The 22697-nt window shown below is 36.8% G+C and overlaps 1 protein-coding gene across 2 annotated transcripts in view; it reads left to right on the forward strand.

Moving 5' to 3' along the window:
* The window catches only part of sorcs2 (sortilin-related VPS10 domain containing receptor 2), a 262530-nt gene that overhangs the window by 56759 nt on the left and 183074 nt on the right, over positions 1-22697 (forward strand). For both annotated transcript variants that reach the window (XM_066720074.1, XM_066720075.1), the window contains exon 2: positions 19982-20049. In XM_066720074.1, the coding sequence (XP_066576171.1) occupies positions 19982-20049 (68 nt within the window). The remainder of the gene's footprint in view (positions 1-19981; positions 20050-22697) is intronic.

Raw genomic sequence — 22697 nt, forward strand, 5'->3', positions numbered from 1 at the left:
AAAATGGTTTCAAAAAGGTCGAAAAACACAACGTCAAGCGCAATCACAGCATTTGTAAACGTTCACTCCGATCTCCATTGCATAATTGTCTTGTCTGCAGGTCTTAATTAAAGTTATAACGTTGACAGTTTAAAACCATTGATTACCTTTTCAGCTTCATTATAACCTTTTCTATAAGCTCCTTCTCAAAAATGTTTTCCATCAAGTTAACAGTTCATGTTACTTAACAATCTACATATAATACAGTTAGCTAAGTGGCAAAGTGGCCCATACTCCTATTTGCTAAAAAAAAACAAATCCTTTTTTGTAAGGATGTGTAAATTAAAAGTATTTTCTGATATTTTATGTGAATTTTGCATTGTCCTAAGCATTACACGCAGAGCAAACGATTGTAGATGAAACCTAGCCCACATGGTTGCATTTAGCAGCGTTTAGTACCTGTATCTTTTAAATAAGCTTATAAGATAAGTGTTGTAATTTAAAGAAAGGAGATACAATTTAACTACTGTAGAACAGATGTATTTACTACATACACGTGTTAGTTTTAACGAAAATGATTTGCTGACTGTTAACAAGGGAAATGTTCAAGGCCAAAGCAAGTTCGATATAACACAGTTTCACCTATAACACAGTAAGAGTTTTGGGGCCCAGAGGACCGTGTTATATTGGCGTAGAGGTATATTACAAATCTTATCCCTTTCAGTGGGTCACATGTTTTTCTCCCAATTAAATTAAAGTATAAACCTATCCCAATTAAGGGCTTACACAATCAGTCACAGAGCCCTGGAATATACTCTGCTTGAGCCTTAAACAATCTAAGTCCTGTTAATACAGTAACAGAGACATACGACAATTAGGCTAAGCTTTAAAAGGAAGTAGTAATCGGTATTGGAACTCAAAACCTTTTAAACTTTAATATTTAACTTACTTACTACACAATGATCCACAACATCCTACACAGAGATGAGGGTTTGTGACTAAATTGCATGGTTTAGTTGGCAAATATTTACTGCACATTATCAATTTTGCTAAATACTTTTCATAGAAAAATAAAGAATGCTTCTTAGTACAGGTCTTGCTGTGAGCATGAGGAAAAGAGACCAGCTTTAATGCATTGTTTGGTCACAGTCTCTCACTCAATATAAGTTACATCATGTTGGGTATATGCAGGAATATTACTGAGTGCATTGAGAATAAGCTCTAGCAAAACATTACATATTACAAATACCAAATTCCCATATCTGTATTCCAAGTATTTTTACTGTCCGACAAACCGTATCAGGGGTATTGTATGCAAGGCGAACTTTATGTGTTGTTAATCTGTTTCATGTAATACTATTCCTTCTTCCCTATGGTCATAACTACAGTCCTGTGCCAGGTCCTTAATCCTTATATATGTGCCATGCGGTCTCTATAGTGAGAATTGAGAGAGACTGGACACAAAGCTTTTGTTTATGCCAAATAGAATATCATGTTTTTTGTAGTTGTCTATAAAGAGTGCCAATACACTTACAATTCTACAAAGGGCTATTTTACGATCCCCTATCGATAATGTTGTATACTGTATGTGTTTTTGACAACATAACACAGGGAGAATACCCTGGCTAGACCTACTGACATGTTGCTGATCCAGAAGTAAATAAAACAAAGGCTTATTACTGTCAGGGGACACGTAAGAAGTGCTTTCTTTGGTAGAAACTGCTGACAATAATTACAGCCAAGGTAATGGCGTTTTGAAAAGCTTCTGGAGAGATGGGGGGGGAAAGCTCAACCACAGTTAAGAAGTAACTGGCCCATTGAGACTTCCGGGGGTCAGATGGAGCCGCAGGTAGGGCAGTTTGGAAGTTCCCTTGCCTTTATCTTCATTTTTAACAATTGCTATCAAATGAAGGAATTGAAAAGAGGTGCCCCTGGTAGCTGATATATTTCTATTAAGTTATTTTTCCACAGGGAACTTAGATTGAGTAGAATAATTGGTCACTGCATATCTTCTATCATTGGGAACAACTATATCCTGTTGGGGAAATATTTGTGTACCAGTGAAGCATTGCATTTTTTTTTTTTTGATGTTATATGTGTGGTGCAGTGCTGGGTGGGGCACAAAATGGCCACCAAGGAGGGCACTGCATCCCCCAGATGCCCAGGAATGCCCTGATTGGCCTGACTCCTGCATAAAGGCAGGAAACGGCACACATTGTTTGTTGGGCTGTAGGAGCTGGAGAGTGAGAAGGAGTAGGAGAGTGACAGACCCAGAGGAACAAAGGTGAAACAAAATACATGCAACCACCACACTTACGACCTAATTGGTTTCTGGAGAGCCTTCATAAGTCGAGCTATCATAAGTCGAACCCTTATTTCCCATAGGCGGGCAATGTTTTAAATGACCGTTCTGTTTTTGAAAACCCATTGCATACCGTAAAAATACCACAATTGAACATGGAAAAGTTGGGCTGAAGGCATAGCGAGATGTTCTGTTTGTTTTGAGTCCCTGCACCAGCACTGTAAATAATACATCACCTCCTTTGCACCATATTTCCCTGCTGTTGTCCTAAACCCAAACTATATAACGATCCCGACACTGTGTCCGTCCCCACATGGTACCACATACCCTACAGACATTTGTAGCTGAAACCCATTTTGACTTGTTGGGATGTAAGTGTAGCAAGGAATACGAGCACACCAGTCCAGTTCATTAGGAAAAAAAGGATTTTAATGTTGTATAAGTACTTGCTTTCAATTTATTTTTGTCTCCTTTTAACCTTCTGCAGAACCCATCTGAATGAACTCACTTGAATAACTCAAAGTAAACAAATCCAGCAGTTGCTTTGGGTACAGGTCTGACATTTTGGTCAGTGTTATTCATCAAATGTGCAGCATGGCAGCCTACTGCCATCAGGGGCCCTTTGTGTCATCCTCTTTATGTATTCAGTAAGCTTTTACAGTAAATCCCAGAGGTATAGTAATCTACTTTAAATTGCACCGGTCAACTTTACATTGTTGGTTAAAATAGATTCAGTCGGAGAAAAGTTACAAACTACATTATGTCATTATCTAACACTGGGAAATATCCAATATAAAAATAGATTCATATGGTAAAATCTATCTATTTATATATTTCATGTAGATTGATATTTATTTTAATGGAGGAATTTATTGAATTTCAAAGGGAGGATTAAGTACCCATTTTTAAACATGCATCTCATAAAATTAAAGGTCAAACAGTGCAGATCAATGTTTTTCTAATGTACATTTCCAAGCAAAACTGGGGGTGGGGGGTGCTGTTTATTCAGTGTATTCCATTGCTGTTACCTGTTCATCATTGATTGCATTAGCAAAACAGCAAATGTGCATTTGAGATACTGCATAAGTTAAAAAAGATGACAGAATTTATATTGCAGATGGAATACACTACTGAGTCAGGTGACAGAATACATTTTATCAGGCAAAAAAGATATTATAAAAAGAAAGGGCCATGCTTATTTATTTCTTTTAATATTAAAGTGTCTCTGGATTCATTTTCCTGAACAAATAAATACAAATGAAGCAAACACAAAAGCATGCAATGAAAAAAAGCAAACCCGTAAAGTCTGCAGTTTGAGCTATTAATGTATTCTATAAGAGTAGAGTGAAAATCACAGATTATTAGAGAGAAATCATAAATTCAACACAGGAGACATGGATTATTTATGCGGTTACCCTTTGGATTGGTGCAGGACCTAAGCATTCCACCATCTGTTTTGACATTTCTAGCACTCAGTGAAATCTTGTTTGTATTTTATTAGGTTTGCATGCCTTAGTGTATTGAATTCTAATTATTGGATTTTCTTTACCTTTCTCTTTTTGGGTGTTTCTTCTGTTTCTGTTTTCGTCCTGCCTTAGGCAACAGATTGCACTGCAGCTACTGTATCTGAGAACAGTGTCACGAAAAGGCAGCTGACATTTCTGTATGTTGAGTTGCAACCTGACTGCATAGCAATTCCTTGCAAACTTCAGAGAATCAACTGAGAGAGGCGTAGTATGAAGTATTTATATAACTATTAAGTATTTATTTAGCACTACTGAGAACACAGGTATTTCTGCCCTGACAGGGTCTCTAACCTTTTCTCGGCTGCTTGATAGGGTCTGTTTTGCGGGCATGTGGAGGCATATTCTTGTGCCGTTTCCTCAGGGTGGTTGGAGAAATATGCTTTTATTTTTTCTGTATAATATTAACACCTTTAACTGGAACTGCGATTTGAATGCTGCTTCTGACATGACTTAGTTAAATATACAGTACCTAACAGAAAATGAGTTAGTATAGTATTTTTTGGGGTATATTGATGCCTAGTCAGCTGTCAAAATGTCTTGCATTGCCAGTAATAAGAGTATCTTTTTACATTTCCCATTCAGATCTAGCCTTGCTATTTGTTGACTGTCTCTGACTGTCTTATACATTTAAGCACAACCATTAGTGTATGTTAGGTAGCTATTAGCAGATTTTGTGGTACAACTGTGATGGGAGTGGGTATAAGAACATAAGAAAGTTTACAAACGAGAGGAGGCCATTCGACCCATCATGCTCGTTTGCTGTCCATTAATAACTAAGTGATCCAAGGATCCTATCCAGTCTATTTTTAAATGTTCCCAAATTTTCAGCTTCTACCACATCATTGGGGAGTTTGTTCCAGATTGTGACGACTCTCTGTGTGAAGAACAGCCTCCTGTTTTCCATCTTGAATGCCTTGAAGCCCAATTTCCATTTGTGTCCCCGGGTGCGTGTGTCCCTGCTGATCTGGAAAAGCTCCTCTGGTTTGATGTGGTCGATGCCTTTCATGATTTTGAAGACTTGAATCAAGTCCCCACGTCGTCTCCTCTGTTCCAGGGTGAAAAGGTTCAGTTCCCTCAGTCTCTCAGTAGGACATTCCCTTCAGACCTGGAATAAGTCTGGTTGCTCTCCTCTGAAAAGCGATATCTTTCTTGAAGCGTTGAGCCCAGAACTGTACACAGTATCCAAGACTAACTAGTGCATTGTACAGTCTGAACATTACTGCCCTTGTTCTCAATTCTACACTTTTGACAATATACCCTAGCATTCTGTTTGCCTTTTTATTGCTTCCCCACACTGTTTGGATGGAGAAAGTGAGGAGTCCACGTAGACTCCTAGGTCTTTCTCATGCGTTTCTTCATCTAGTTCTATTCCTCCCATAGTGTAATTATAGTGGACATTTTTGTTGCCTGCATGTAATACCTTGTGCTTGTCCACATTGAATTTCATCTGCCAGGTGTCGGCCCACAACTGAATATTATCTAAGTCCCTTTGAATAACCTGTGCTGCCGAGATTGTATCTGCTGAGCCACCTATTTTAGTATCATCTGCAAATTTGACAAGTTTGCTAACTATCCCAGAGTCCAGATCATTAATATAGATTAGAAAAAGCAAAGGCCCTCGTACTGATCCCTGTGGAACTCCACTAACAACCTCACTCCAGTTAGAAGCGACTAAATGTGGAGATTTGCTAGCACTCTCTCTTACATCATTTCTACTATTATCAGGTTTATGTTTCAAATGAAGATAGAGTGGAGCCACAAAAATCTATTCAATTTTAAATTAGCCATGATGATTTTTAGCACCATTTAGTTCAAATTGCAACTTTTAATCTCCAAGCATTTAATGTGAATAATGTTGTAGAAATTACTAGTAATGTAAATGTGACAATTCATGGTGGTAATGTCCTTATTCACTTATCAATGGAATGCCCACCAAGTAATTCTATTACCTTATAATGAATAATACAATTTCAGAAACATTTTGTTGCTTCATTTGATGCTGGACTTCTTTAATAAAGAGGAAAGGTGTATTCAGTTAATTCAATTAATGGCTGCTTATCCGAGCTCAGCAGTATTATGACTATGGTCTAATGGCATACTCAGTAATAGCAGTCTACATTCCTTTGGTTAAGTTCATTCAAAAATTGGGTGATTCACTGTAAAACTAGATGAAATCTTGAGTTTAGTTTTCATAGAATAGCCATTGTATTTGTCCGGTGTCTTTGTTTCTAGCTGTTCTAATGGAAGAAAAGGTGAACTTTTGAGTTTTTTCAGTTTATTTTGCAAGATCCATGATTTCTATGATTTATTCAAACCAGATGCTTTTTTATACAATTGTTAGAACCCACCTGGAATCTCCATGTAATGCATGGAACTCAAAATAGTTTTTAAAAGTCAAAATTTAAGTTTAAACTGTATACATATTACAAAAATATATCTCTCATTCTAGTAGAATATATTTGATATAGTACTGCTAAGTTATGTTTTGGGAGCAACTGAAGGATTGCTTTTAATATAAGAATCTTAAGTTTTATTACCATTTAAGGTGGCATTAGATGAAATGTGTATGGAATTAAATTACACATCCAGAATTTGTATTTTATTTATACACCACTAGTTATTTAAGTGTGGGGAGGCTATGAAGTTTTTGGTTTGCTTTGGTTTTGGTTTGTTTTAGTGCTAGATTGACACTCAATGAATTCAGTTAATGAAGAGACTGCACATGCAAGAGATTGCAGGCAACGAATCCAAGCCAGATTTGAACACAGAACAAACCTGTTCAAAGCTTGTTCTCAGTTTCCAGTCCAAACACACGTTGAGTCCAGGCGGGCGGACAGCTGGAGAGATAGCTTGTAGTCTCGAGAGGAATGAACAGGCATGTCAGACAGAAATACGAGCCTAATCCCTCAATGCGAGCAAATCAAAAAATTAAATCAAACATCCAAGCCAAACTTTACTCTTGAATTGATCTGCACTTCAAGTGATTATATAAATGACAGCTGTAAAGCAAAGGCTGCAACACTGTCTATTGGAAAGTTAGCAGAGAACTTTGCTAATTAGTGTGGACTTGACAAAAATTAATCACTGCCAGTGTTAAACCCACTTCTGGATCCTTTACAGAAACATTGGTGTGAATTCAATGCAAAATTAAAAAAGAAATGTGTAAATGCAGACCTGTACTTAAGATTATAGGTGCGGGAGGGGAGGATGCTGCAGCACCCCCTGCTGGTGCTTAACGCTGTGATATATACGATATTTACAAATGCATGGCTAACCCGGAGACTGGCGTAATTGGTTGAAACGGCAGGGAAAGGGGCGGGCAGAATAATAGTTTATCGTGATTTGTTGAGGCAAGACAGTGGCTAGCCTTTTCAGTTTAACATCAGCCAATCAACGCCGTTGTTGCTGGGGTGTGCGAACAGTGTAAAGCTAGTGCTCACATACAGCTAAATGTAAAATGACAAATGGTTGTTGTTTTTCAACGCTGCCGCCCTGCAGAGTGTTTTTAATGTGTTGCTGATTTTTTTGATTTTGCAATGCGAAACTGGTAAGATATAGATAGGGTCAAGTGTAGCCATCGTCAATACGTTAATTGCCATTTTTATTCTGTTTGCAAGCTATTCAGTTACACGTTTGTGTAGGTAGATGGCAAGTTCGTAATAGTAGTTATACGTAGACGAGAGTTGTGGGTTTGCCTTTAGTGTTGTGTATTTATGGAAGTGAAAGATACCTTGTTTTCGCTCCTCCCTTCAAATTACATAAATTGATCAAGCAAGTAATAATTCAACATGGCAGTGATGTCATGATTTTACTTCTGGTCGGCAGCATCCCCCGCATCTTCCCACGCCCATCAGTCAGATCATATGTATCCTTTTTATGCCAGAAATGTAACTGAATATTTAATTGATGACATGAATTCTAAAGTATGAGGATCATATACACACCAGCTCCTCAAGGGCTACCAAACAATTCTGCAGCTGTAGGAGAAGGCATTAAGCTTTGACCACTTTGAATGAATACTCCTTAGAGTAGCACTTCATGGACAGGCATGCAGCACTGAAATAAAAGGACACATTAAATGACTTTTATTCTAGACAAGTCTGCCATCAAATTAGACATGATAATAGCATTCAGCTCAAGTCACTGTGAATCATACACACTGGCAAAGTGTTCAGTGTTGACAGCAGCCACCCTTCTCCTAGAAGAAACTGTGGCCTGGCAGAGCTGCAGTTGATAATTCAGTGCTTAAACACTTAAATGATTTTTTAATGCTAACAACAAAATTCGAGTTCATTAATTCATTCTTTTAATACTGCACTAATTGGTCTCACAGTCACAGTCAACGAAATGAACAGAGTTTCTGCATCCCAAACTTAAAAGAGCATTCCAACTTTAATTGATTAACTTCGATATCTTGTCACGTTCACCCCTTCTTTAATTATGTGTGTTTGGCTTAATGATGCTTGGCACCACACATCGTGCACAGTTTCCTTACTGGTTAATTAGAATAATTAGAACAGCTATGCAAATTTTAAGAAATGGAGAAAATGTAACTATATACATAGGCACAGCATTTCCTTTGTCATAAAACCTCTCCATAAGCAACTTATGAACATAAAATAAGAGAACTAAACACAAAATATTGCAGATATACTACAATAGGGTGGTGACAGACACAGAACGTGTAGATTGGGTAGGGTACCTTCAGCATGACGGATCTTACCTTTGGTTGTGCTGACACACCTTGAACTGTCTGTCTGCAGAACATATTCAAACATGTTGAGAAACCACAGCTGTTCATGTACATTTATTGGTTTCTTTTTATTTATGTTTTATGGTCATTAGAAATTATTTAAGATTTAAGATTAAAGCTTTCCCTTACAGCTCCACAGCTCCTATTCACCCAGCCTTTCCACAGCACCACAGGGAAAAGCTGAGCTGAGAAAGTCAAACATTTCTCTTTGTATCAGCTCAACTGGATTTGAACTTTAAAGAAGGTGAAGGTTTGATTTCTAGTGCAGTTAATTCCTGTAATTATTCTATAATTTACCTTACACGCATATATGGGATAAAACTCAAATCAGAAACTTCCTTCCAGGACTCTTGCACTCAAAGTACATATACATATATGTTAGCTGTATGTGCTTTTTTAACTCTGCACACGAGCTCCCCCTTTTCCTCAATCGATAATACTGTAGCTGAGTGCCTGTGTAACTGTGCAGTTAAATTGCTTTACTGATAGATAACTAATTGGAGGATCATGAAACTTGAAAAATACCTTCCACATAACTGATGCTGCTTAGAATCTATTTTCATATGCTAATGTTTTAGAAGCGTGAAAACAATTATTAGAAAAGCAAAGTGGGCAAAAACTGTCTTTCTGATGTTCCAGCTCAGGCTCAAATGCAGGTTTCAGTCTTAGCCAAACATGACTGAGAGGATGGTAACCAGGATTACTTTAGTACTAACCAGCAGCTGCTTTCATACAAACAGCTGTATCTAATGCTGTAATGCTAAAAAGCAGACAGCCTTGCCCAGAGAAGATTCTATTTCATGGTCTGTGCCAAAATAAGGTAGGGGTTATTGTTTTAAGAAAGAGAACAGAAGAGTTATCTTTAATAGCATCATTGGAACTCCTTTCACAGAATAGGATTAGTTTCTCTTCCCATTCTAAAACCAGAATCATTCTTTCACATTTTGTTACAGCTGTTCTTTTGTTCCACTGTCACATACTCGAGGTCTGCTTTCCTATTTGCATTTTAAACACCTTTTTTCTATAAAAAAGAGGGAAGAGACTGGGATGAGAGGGAAAACATCAACCTTAAGAGAACTTTGAAAAAGGAATGTATGGAGTGTCAGAGCCTTTTGTGGTGTTTTTCAGGAAATTAAAGCCTTAGAGATACAACACAAATAATACATAAAAGTATACTTTTATGCATAAAACCAGCCACATTGAATTAACCTTCTTTCCAAATGCCTCCACATGATGAATATAAAAATGTATTATTCATACTTGTATGTGAACCCTGTAAAGCTGGGTCCATATTTTTGAGTAAGAAAACCCTCAATGACATAAACCGCTTACCTAAAGCCTACAATAAATTTAGAATAATAGATTAAGCGATTAATGATTATTTAGTGGCCTATACTACCTAAAAGAATGTGCACATGCGCGTGCACACACACCCACACCCACACACACATATAAACAGCTTGAAATGATATGGAAAGTCTCCCTGACACCTTCCTGACATTAATTTTCTTTAGGGAAGCAATCACATGACATTTAAACAACAAATTATATGATGTAGGCCTAATATTGCTTTAATAGAATCCTAAGCAATTTACTAAAATGAATGGATACAAATTTGCTCAGACTTGTAATATGCAATCTCACTTTGTTCTTAAAAAAATCTCCCTTTTTACATTTTTATAGATTAGTGTCCCCTCTGCTCCTAGACGTCCTATTCCTCGGAGACCCCACTCTGTTTTCTGGTCATCTTTCCTATTGACCTCTCAATTTCTAAGCCTTGTCGAACTCTTAATTGAACTGTAGTATTTGGTTGTTCAGACCTTTTCTTACTATTTTCAGAAGTTCTTTTAACCTGTATCAAAATCCCAGGTTTCAGAGATCTCCTAATTCTGCTGAATTATTTTATAACCCATGTGTTTAGAATTCAAGCATTGGGGCCCATGCTGTGAGGATCTACTGAAAGGAGTTCTACTTGTGAAATGTTATTGTTAGAAGGTATCAGCTTATTTTATAAAGCAATGAATTTGTGCATGAAACAGTTAAAAAACATAAAAAGGAAGATCTGAAAGAAAACTGTTCACGTAAGGGTTCAATAAGCCAAAATATTTTAGAGCTGAGTGGGAATGAAAACCATAAGACAATGAGGTTCCCAAGAACCAGGACTAAGAATCTCTGCCCTTAAGGAATAACTATTATTCTGAACAACATATTGCTGCAGCTCTCATTAAGTCAAACAACAAACTGAGCTGTCAGTCCTTGAAGCTAATTAATTGATCAGACAATCATGAACCAAATTCCCAGACTACTTGATCAATCGTTTAGACAGACATCAATTAGGCCTGGGTGTTTTCTATAAATTTAGTAGCCTGTGAGGACTTTTCACAGAGTGCTGTATATTATAACCTTGAAAGTAATGTGATTGTCATTTTAAATGTGGGAAGACCTGCAGCTCTGATGTTTTAAACCTTAATTATAGCCCTGCAATTGTTTATATCAGAAATGGGAAAGAAATCTAAAGTAGCAATGATTCATAGCTCATGCATCGCAGAGGATGTTGTTCCTACACCAGATTTCTCCCTTTTACATTCTCTTTCGCCTTTAAATAACCCCTAGCATAGAATCTCCTGTATCAGGAATTATTGGGTGTTCCCTTAAGTCACATCACTCAGTCAAGAAGATATCCATCACTGTGTTGAAACCCCAGTGATACAAAGATAAGGCTGTGCCTACAGTTAATCAGTCATTGCCCATCTCTCAGGAGAATGTGTTGGGTCACGTAGCAAATACTCCTTCCCTTGTAACTGTCACCTTGCTTGCCACTAAGTTTAGGTTGTTTTCCAGGCTCTCCAGTAATGCAGTCATGCCACCCACTAAGCCTTCAGATTGATGGTGTACCTGCAAGTTTAATGTGCCATATAATATAGGATTGTGAGTTGGAAAGCTCCCATTTCACCACAGGGTGCTTGGGTCTCCTAATGAGACTAACTTATGTGACTGAATCTTAAACAAACACACACAAAATACTTTTTGCAAAGTAGACGGAGCACTAAAATTCACAGAAGCATATAATTGCTCTTGCCTCTAATGAACAGTTGTGTTTGTCACTGACTGCTAAATGGTGTGTGCTTCACGGTATGTTATTACAGGGAACTATTTGTAAACCTTACAAATTTGTGTTTAGCTGCACAGCAGGACTGTTTTCTGGAGTTTGGGATTTCAATTATAAACCCTAAAAGGTTGTTCATATTACAACAGTTCTCTTTTTGAAAAGTGGAACGTTGATCTCCTTGATATACAGGTGCGAGAAGATGTTCTAAAATGTTATATTATTTTAAGTCTGTTTCCAATACAGTGGTTTACTATTACTATTGATCTTGTTGTTGATGTTGATGTTGATGACGATAATATATTTTTTAGAAGAAAAAATGTAGAGATTCATCTAGTAGATAATTGTCTATACAAACTGTGGGTCGAACTTGATGGTGTAAGCAATCGTATTGTACAATTATTTTGTTTATATTTTTTTGCTGACATTTTGATATCTTACTCCTTTTAATAATCAACAGTATCTTATAACTTTTCTACCACATTGAAAGATCCACATAACCTCCACTGACTGCCTTGAATTATGGGTTCTCGGGGATCATTCCAGCTTAATTATCCAAAGGCCCTGAACTCTGGACTGACTCTTTCTTTAAATGTCACAAGTACTCAGCAGCTCGTGGATGGCTCCTCCAGTGCAAACCCTGTGAATTGAATCCATACGTTAGATAAATTAGTGGTGAATTTTGAGTTTAGATCACCAGAGCAACATTTCTGTCTTGGTGAATCTAGGTTATATTATTCTAAAAGGTGAACAAAGCCTGCAATGTTAAAATTAGTGGATACATTGCCGTTAAAATCACTGGGTCTTTGGGTTCATTGAAAACTTAAGGCAATAGGCTATCTGTAACTATCTTTTCTGAGAAACACGGACATTTAAAATGAAGAAAAAATTAAATTTGAAATAGATTTATCATGCAGTGTGCCCAATGCCTACAAGGACTTATTCCTTTCAAAACTTTTATTTTAAGACTGCAGCAGTTACAACAACTGTTCTGTACTGCAGGGACAGTGCAGATAGATAGCAAAGAAGATCAGAAGTTAAGTGATGCTTTAGGAGCCAAGACCTTTTGTATTGTGAATTTACCAGGGATTCTAACAAGTACCTTTTTGTGAATGGGGTATCTATAAAAAGTAAAGAAATCTGTGCAGTTGCTGGCAGTTAACCTGTGCCTTTCTGCTAAATTACATACAAAACAAGGCTCCAATCACGAATTAAGTAAGTTTTTTTTTTTTTTTTTAATTGTGATGTAATTGAGGGAAGTGGACAATTTAAAAAACAGACGTGGGTGACAGTGATGATTTTCCCAGCACAGAATTTGGAAAGTAGAATCTCTGTTGCATGCCCAAAAAAGCCATAATTTACAAGACCGTGTGCCAAGGGCAGATTCAAAATATTCCAGGGACTTGGCACTTGTGGTTGCTGTGGGATTAAACTTTTACTATTCAGCATTTTATAATGGACAGAACATGGCAATACCAAACGAGTCACTTATTCTTCATTTGGGAAGTTATTAATGTAGTTGCTGCCTCCTCAACTGCTGATGTAGTTTTTTTCTTTATTAAATTACACACACACAAAAAGTTATATCCCTGGAAGTGAACAAGATAGCACAAAGGGAAGAAAAGGAGAGTTTGAAAGCCGCAAAACATGAAACTTGGATTTCACAGAAACCACAGCATTACTTTTGGGTTTCAACAGAAACCATTGGAATGCTGACATTTAAGTTGATGATTTCGCCTTTTTTGGGCAGAAAACAAATTGCTGCTGGTCATCATTTTTGAGGGGGACATAATGACAGAATCACAGATATAACACTGAAAACACATTTTTGTAGCTCCTCGTGTGCTTAAAATAAAATAACTTAAAATTATACACTGGCTTTCATTCTAACCAAGTGCTTTATAACAAAACCCACGCTGAAGTAGTAGTTGTAGTGCAGTGTGTAGTTAAGGGAGAGGAACTTTTGTCAGGCCAGATTTATATCCCGAGAAGCCTACAGCCATGACTGTACGGACAGATGACAGGATCAGGTTTCTGACAGGTATGGCTTCTTCTTGTCAGTAATAACAACAAGCACGTCTAATGATTTTATTTGTAGATTCTGTTTAGTTCTTCATAACGAAGGAGGATTTTAATGTTTTGTTTTTTGCCAAATGTTTGTCTCATACTTATTATTATGGCTATATTTTTCAACTTCTCTTAATTAAAAACATTTTCAATATATTTGTTTGCTCACATGCAACATCAAATTATTCTTCACTTTATATCCAGCAATATATTGATAACAAAATCAAGCATGACAAGCGTTGAGAATTATGCAACTCAGAATATTCTATATATGAATCATATATGTATCTAGGTTTTCTTTATTTCATGGTATAAATTCTTATTAACGAAAAAATTATGAATTGGGGAAACCTTAGCATCAGTATAAGGAAAATAAGTGAAACATGTATAGAATATTTAATTACAATCATTATTCTTACAAGGTCACACTAGCATCTAAGACGGAAGTTCTTAAACAGGGGTGATTTCAGGGGGGGTGAAGTAGTTCTAGGAATTGAAAATTACACTTTTTGACTATTACAATAATTTTTGTTTTCCAGACCTTTTTTTTTAATGGGCCTATACTTTTATCTAGCGACTCCAAATTGGTTCACAACAGTTTGGTTGTTTCAGAATTTGTGATATAATTTCTGATGGTACTCCATCTGCCTAAGAATTATGCACTTGCACTTAATTGCAAGAAAATTATGGTTATTCATATTGATGATACATGTATGTAATATTTATTCATGTTAGATTATTTTGGATATAAAAGTATATAGTTTGGTATATTTCATTACTGACATATCAGGGAAGAATCGGAAGCCTGAATACCTGAACTTTGGAATCATTTGTTTGGCTGATAGTGTTGGGACAGAAAATCCTCAGAGTTTTCTGTATGGTAAAGTTCTCCGCAACAACACCATGAAGCCTTAAAAACTTCGTGACCACCTCAGGGGAAAAAAACACTCTGGAAATGCTCAAGACAGCCTCTGCATTTTCAAACAGAAGGCAGCTCGGTTCCAGTCATCAGGCATGTTACCAAAACTGGGATTTTCACTAACACAGAAGCCAGTACTGGCGGCATCTTACAAGGTCGTTTTCCTCATCGCGAAAAATAAAACCCTCATACGATTGGTGAAACTTTGATCAAACTGCGCACCCGGGAAATGGTTGAATTGGTTAGTGGAAAGCAGCACAGGAAACCACTATTAAATTACATTTATTCACCCTCAAATTATTGACATGTCGGCTGACATTTTGAGCCAAGTGGTGGAAGAACTGAGAAACACTGGCTCTCCCATTGTCTTGCAGCTTGATGAAACATGAAGGAGGTTCAACTTCTGGTTTTCACTCAGTATGTTGGATATTCTTCAATCAAAGAGGAATTTCTGTTTTGCGAGTTTTCAAAACTACCACAAAGGCTTTGATGTGTTCAGTATGATCACTGGCTTTTTTGGAAAGCATCAGCAGGACAGAAAAAAAATAACTCAATCTATACTGGCGGTGCCTCTAGCATGCTGTGGAAGAAATATGGATGCGATTCGCTTGTGAAAAACGAGGCCCTGCAGATTATGTGTGACCCATTGTTTCTTGCATCATACCCTGGCTTCAAAAACTGTCCCATGGAATTTGAACTCTGCCATGGCAGTTACAGTTCAAGTGGTCAACTTCATCAGGGCTTGAGCCATGAATCACAGCCTCTTCTAGCTTTTCTCCCAGGATTTAGTTGCAGAACATGACATCTTGCTGTACCACATGGAAGTCTGTTGGCATTTGCTTGCATGAAGCTGTATCTGGAAATCACACTTTTCCTTCGGGAGAAGGTAAGCAACCTCAAAGATCGGTTAGAAAGGCAAGACTTAATCTTTTCCTTGATGTTCTTGGGCGATTAGGACAATTTCCAGACTCTGGAAAACCTTATAATTCCTTTGAACAGCTCAAATAAGACCAATGCATTCAAAATCCATTCACCTTCATTGTGGATCCTATGGACATCAGAAACCTGGCAAAAGATTACCTGATCGATCTGTAAACCAAAGTTATGCTCAAGCATGTCTTTGGCATGAAAAGTCTTGGTGATTTCTGTTGCTCTCAAAGTGTTTCTTACCCTGTTCACACAAAATGAGCCTTCCCTGCTTTGATTCTCTTTGCGGCCACTTGTTTCAGTGAATCAGTCTTTTCCATTTTGCTTGCCAAACCGGCTGGATGCAGGCAATGATATGCGTGTTGCCTTATCAAAAGCAGCCTCTCATTTCCCAATTTTAATTTGAGAAAATACAACATCAGCTTTCTCTCTGATCTTTGATTGATTGTGTTTATATTTAGTTTTGTTTTTAGTTTTAGTTTGTCTTGCGATAAATGGCACTTTTATATACCTATTGATTGATTTTGGTGCCTATTCCTGTTGATATATGGAATCAAAAAAATGAAATGCTACTGGTACGTTAGTACGTTAATCTTTTATGTGGTGGTGAGTGGGGACCATGTTGGTACAAAAAGGTTAAGAACCCCTGATCTAAGTTTTATTTATTTTTTATTTTTTTTAACAAGAACAAACAAAGAACTGCTTGATTGTCACATTTTACAGACTCCACATGGAAAGGGCAAGATGTTTATAAAATGCATAACTAACAGCAGGGCAATATGCATAATTGATAAGGTTGCTTTTTTTATCTAGGATAAAGCCTTTGGCAGAATTCCCCTATTAAGTTTTCTTTGACTTCTTAAGTAGGTAGGGATTCAGGGCCGATCAAACACCAACCCTGTAGTGTCTTGATAAAAGTCAGGTCTAGTTATGGAAACTAAAGCCATACCCTCTTACAAGCCTTTCAAATGAGAGTGTAATATCTTTGTAAAAGTAACCCCAAAATTGAACAATTATTTATTGTTAAAAATTTATTGAAATTATTTAATGGCTGGATCTATGAACCAGACTGTTAATTCTATGTCAAACCATGCAGTGTCAACCTGCTCTCATCTGTTTTTATTATTATAATTATTATAATTATTATTATTATTATTATTATTATTATTATTATTATTATTATTATTTCTTGGCAGACGCCCTTATCCAGGGCGACTTACAACATAAGAGGGCGACTTACAACATAATTTTGATGCTCCTCGGTCAGGTTACCACATGGATAACAAAAACTAACGACGGCCAACTTAGTTACCCAGAAGCTTCATCAAAGAGGTTTCCTGTTCACAAGCCAAGGAACCAGGAGTGGTGCTGTCCATCAGTGGCATTGGTGGTTCCCTCAGGACTGCATATGGAGAACAGGAGGCCAGTAAGCAGATCAGAAAGATGTGACATGCTACATGGAGAATGCTCTCAAAAAATGATAGCCATCAAGTACAACATTTCATTACTGATTAGAAATTAACATTCTTGATACTTTGGCATGCTCTCTTGTTTAATGTAAACTGTTATCCATTAATGTGACTTGCAAGATCATTGGACTGTGGTTTCAGTGGAATTAAATGACAGTACCAATGGATTGTGATTTCTTTTAATTGGGTTGTAATCTGAATTCAACATAAAATTCTGAATGGAAATGTGTTTTAGGGTAGCATAACTCACTACTTTAATTTTGATATATTTGTGGATTTCTCCAGTTCTAACAGGACAGACATAAACAAAGTTGAATAATATGACCATTTTGACAAGTACATAGAAAAAAAACATGTGCTTATCAGTTAGACCCTTCTCTCTTATAAAAAAAAAACAAAAAACAAGTACAGACTGGTAATAAAGAACTGAGAAAAATATAAATAAGCAATGCACAATTGGTAGGCACAGTTTTGTCAAATTTACCTCTCGCGTCCCTTGTGGTGATAATTTAAAAAAGCTTTAATAATAGATACAAAGATACACTGACTTGACCTCATTATAGTATCATTATCGTTCATTTAGCATTTCAGTTTCATGAACTTGAACCTAGAAAGTGCATTGCTTTTTAAATAATAATATTTCTGATGCATTAGAAAATACTTGACTTGTTTTCTTCCTGTCATGGATTGTGCCAAACAACTCCTCTCTTGCAAGCTATGCTGTTTGTGCTTTGTGTGTGAGGCACAATAGATTACTGCTGTTCTACCTTTAACCTAACCTGAGCCAAAGACAAAGGGACTCCTTTTCAGTTCAAAGGTCATGCTTCGGTTATTCTATGATATCTGTTATTGGCATTCTTAATCTGAAGGCTAGTGTTCGAGCTGTGCCTGGTATAGCCTGGCTGTGGCAGTGTATTCCCATTAGAGAGAGAGATATCTTTAGACATACACACAAAAAAGATAAGGGTGCCTTTACAGTTTATTTTTAACGTATGTTTTTTTACAATGGTTTACCATCATAAATAATGAATACAATGGAATGGTGGCATCCATCCCATTCCAGTTTCCAAAACCAGACAAATGTGTAGGCTGCAAAGTGAAAGTCATTTCTAAAAATATTTGCCGTGTTAAACAAAACAGCTAATGCGCAGGGGGGATAAATATTTCCCTAGAAATTAAACTAGCAAACAAGACGCTGACTTGTATAACATAATAGATTGGTGCCTTGCACAAATGTAGCATAATGATCACCTTCAATCCCTGTGAAAATGTAAGTAATAAAAGATGCATTTAGTTACATCCTTCCTATTCAGCACACTGTAATTATCTGTTAGCAGTGCCAGTCCAGATAAACACTACTTCTCCTGTTATTTTTGGTTTTCTGTTTTTAATGACTTTCCTGCTCTTGTGTGTTCCCCTGCCTGGCTGCCCTATCTTTATATATTTATATACTTGGCTTTTAAAAATAAATTGTTTATGTCATACAGGAGTGAAAGCATTGACCTTTATCACTTCTTATCCAAGACTTAATAACTGGGATTCACACCAAGCAGCACACAGGGACTTGTGCTTATGGGGTTTTGCTGTCAGAGCCGCTTCTGTAAATTCTAGTTTAGAAAAATAATCAGGGGTTGTCAGATATTGTCCGACGCTGAGCTGCAATAATAAATACAGCTTGTCTGTCTTCATAATAAACCAGAGCAACATGCTGCCTTTAACAATACATTAATACAAGTTTAGGTTTTAATTTTAACCCTTACGGTGGAGAGAATAATTTATAGTTATAAGGTTCACATTAATCCTGATATGAATTAAAACATTACATGCATATGAATGTATCTTTGTAGATATTATTTAGCATTGGATTCTCAAAATGAGAAGTTTTTTTTCTTTAATTGAAAATATGTACTGCTTTTACATTTAAGATGTTTTGAAAATAGTATGATATTCTATTAATCACAATACTTTGTCAGTTTTCTTCATGTAGGCTAAAGCTCACCCAGTATGTCCCTCCCTCAGCTCCCATTTCTTAAGGAGTCTGAGCCTTTGATTAACACAATCTTTGTTATTTTAGCAACATATTACAACGTTTAATTAATTTCTGACAAAATAAGCATAATATACTTTTTCATGATAGCCAGTCCTTACAGCACAGAATGTTTTTGAGTGTATTTTTGACCTCCACAGAAAAAATGCATTGCAATCTGTAGTTCAGCCTAATTTCCCCTGGGAATCCTGATTTCACAAAGGAATATCCAGGTCTCTGTTAGCCTTTGCGCATAGTGTGCTCATGTCTAAATTCTTATCTGGTAGCCAGGTGTTCATTTCATGAATCCAGAATATGCATTTAATTTATTTTATAGTGTTTCAGTAATTGAAGCACTTCATACTGGAGAGCTTTTACCAAGTTAAATAAAAAATGTAAACAAAGGGGAAAATAATGAATTAATAATGTTAAAAGTAAAAGTTAATTCATTCTTGGGCGAAAAGCTATAGAATAATTAATTTACATTGATTAATGTTGACTCCATCAGAGTGACACTGAATGTGCTCCATTTAGCCTATTTATTTTAAATTCGCATCAGATTATCTCCAAATTACCTATCCCTCTTAGGTTTACTGAACGAGTTTATTGAAATTTCGAAATTTCATTAAACTGTTGACAATTGGAAAGAAGACTTGGAAATAAATTACCCTAATTATGCCAGTTTTGATAAACATGGACCACTGAATTTGAAAGCGTGGCATGGATTGATATAGAAAAAACACTTTCTTAGGTTTCGTGTTTGTATATATGTTTTTTTGTTTATTAAATGTGAAGTACAGTAGCAAGATTTTGCATCCATTTGCCTTTTTATACTGTAGACTTGATTATACTGACTAGACATGATTGCAAAATAGAATAATTCAGTTCTTTATTTTGTCATCTTTAGGTTATTCTGATTCTGACCAAATACTACCATGCAGATTCCACCAAGGTCCTGGAGAGTTCCCTTTGGAGGTAAGTTCACATTTCCTTGCACCTCTTTTCTTTGTAGAGTGGTAATTGCTTCTATTAGCACCATTTATACATAGTCATGTTATGAGCTATTTTCAACCCATAACTCAGATAAGTTTTAAATCTTATTGGTGGGAGGTCCAAGAGCATCACATAGCATACAACATACCTGACCACACACCGCTGGTTAAAATAAATGTGATGTTTATATTGAGTTAAAGAAATCCATATGGTTCATTGTCTATTCAACTACAGACATCATATATCCCAGGCTTCCTTCTGGAGGACAGCACAGGCAGGAGAGGGGCTAATAATTGATTAAGGCTAAATACCATCAAGCAATAAACTTGTAGCCTAATATTTGAAAAACAATAAGGTTGCTCAATGTATGTGACATGTTATGTGTATTGATGTGTAAACAACAAACAATCAAAAACTTTAAAATGGTTATGATGACATTAAGACACAGTGCTCTTGACCAAGGGCTTTGAAGTGGTCTCTAGTACTTGAAAGGATCTGTTAATGCACACGTTTGGTCTTTCTGTCTGGACCTATACTCTGTTCATTCTTTTATCCCCTTCTCTCATTATAAGATTTTGTTGTTTGTATCAGCCTTCTAGAAAATATTTTCTTCAAACCAAGTATCAGAATTGCTCTTTTTCAGCATGATGTTTAGAATTGTATCCGTGGCAGACAAAATGGAATCAGAGAGCATATTTCTCTTAAAAAAAAAAAAAAAAAAAAAAAAAAAAAAAAAGATCTTCCAGTGGGAGTCCACAAGAAAAAAATACAAACAGTGCCATGCTAGTCTGATGATACTAGAAATTTGGCAACAGCAGGCTCATTTATTTTTAAATTTTGGGGGGGTAAAAACTAAAATGAGTGTCTACCCAAGATACCTATCTGTGTCCTTCAACAAAGTAATTTAATTATTACCAATTATTGTAAGAATTGACTTCACTAGAACACTGGCCTTTCGGAGGACTTTTTGGGACAGACAGCATGGGTTCTCACCATCTTCAAGTGTCCCTGAAGTGGTGTGTATGCCAAACAAGCAGTTATGTAATGCCACAGAAAAATCAAGCCCTTGGCAGCTTTTGCTTTCAGCTGTAGCTCTGGTATTTTGGTTGAATTTAATATTTATTTACACTTCAGTGTGGGTTTAAACATCAAAGAGTTGTCTGCATTAGCCTTGTAGCATGCATCTCATTTTAGAACAGGAACAGGTTATGTAAGGTTTTTTTCCCCTCTTTGTGTACTATACAGGGCATTTCTTTCTTAGTGGAGGTGCTTTTTTTGGGCATATTTGTTTAACACACACACTCACTCAAAATCAGTCACTAGATGAACACAAATAGTAAGCATAACAGATGTCATGTTTGTAATCTGTTTGTATATCTGATATGTAGAGATATCTCTCCAATAATACCACTCTTTTGCAGACTGACTGTATATATACACACATTTTGAAGTCCCCCATGCTGTGCATTTATGGTGACTTACTGTGGAACTGTACTGTCATTGTCCTCCACACTTCACTTTGATGTTTCAAACTTCTAGATCAAACAAGGAGAATATAAGGGGAAATGAATGTTTCCTGTATTCTAGCTGGTCAGGTGGTATTCATCAAAATACAATGCTCAGTACAAAAACTCAAGGAACAAGGAAAAAACATTTGTTAAGACCGTAGAATTTCCAGGGTATGAAGAACACAATACCAGTCCTACGCTTTGATGCTGGAATAAGTCCTGTGCTGAATATTACAGATTCAATACAAACAGTTTTTTCTATACAGATTTACAGAAACAATACATACTGAAAAAGATACCTACAGGGTTTTTGCTAGTACTGTTTGTACTGCATGATTCATTCTCACATTGGCAATAAAACAAAAAATCCCATTCTATATTGATTTCATTCTTATGGTATAGTTTATGTACTATGCTACTTCATATGGTTTTATACAGATAAACTGAACACTTTCTGGAAGGAACTAATTGCATTGTAGACCATATCTGAAATTACATATGCTTGTAATACAGTTTATTAGTACAACATGGTGGGCTACCTACTATACAGCTAACTATGAGCCTGTTTATGCAATGTGGATTAATAAGATATATACACCGATCAGCCATAACATTATGACCACCTGCCTAATATTGTGTAGGTCCCCCTTTTGCCACCAAAACAGCCCTGACCCGTCGAGGCATGGACTCCACTAGACCTCTGAAGGTGTGCTGTGGTATCTGGCACCAAGATGTTAGCAGCAGATCCTTTAGGTCCTGTAAGTTGTGAGGTGGGGCCTCCATGGATCGGACTTGTTTGTCCAGCACATCTCACAGATGCTCGATTGGATTGAGATCTGGGGAATTTGGAGGCCAAGTCAACACCTTGAACTCATGATTCATCAGACCAGGCCACCTTCTTCCATTTCTCCGTGGTCCAGTTCTGATGCTCACATGCCCATTGTAGGCGCTTTCGGCAGTGGACAGGGGTCAGCATGGGCACCCAGACTGCGGCTACACAGCCCCATATGCAACAAACTGTGATGCACTGTGTGTTCTGACACCTTTCTATCAGAACCAGCCTTAACTTTTTCAGCAATTTGAGCTACAGTAGCTCGTCTGTTGGATCGGACCACACGGGCC

Source organism: Amia ocellicauda, chromosome 13, assembly GCF_036373705.1.
Source record: "Amia ocellicauda isolate fAmiCal2 chromosome 13, fAmiCal2.hap1, whole genome shotgun sequence".
Lineage (NCBI taxonomy): Eukaryota > Metazoa > Chordata > Actinopteri > Amiiformes > Amiidae > Amia > Amia ocellicauda.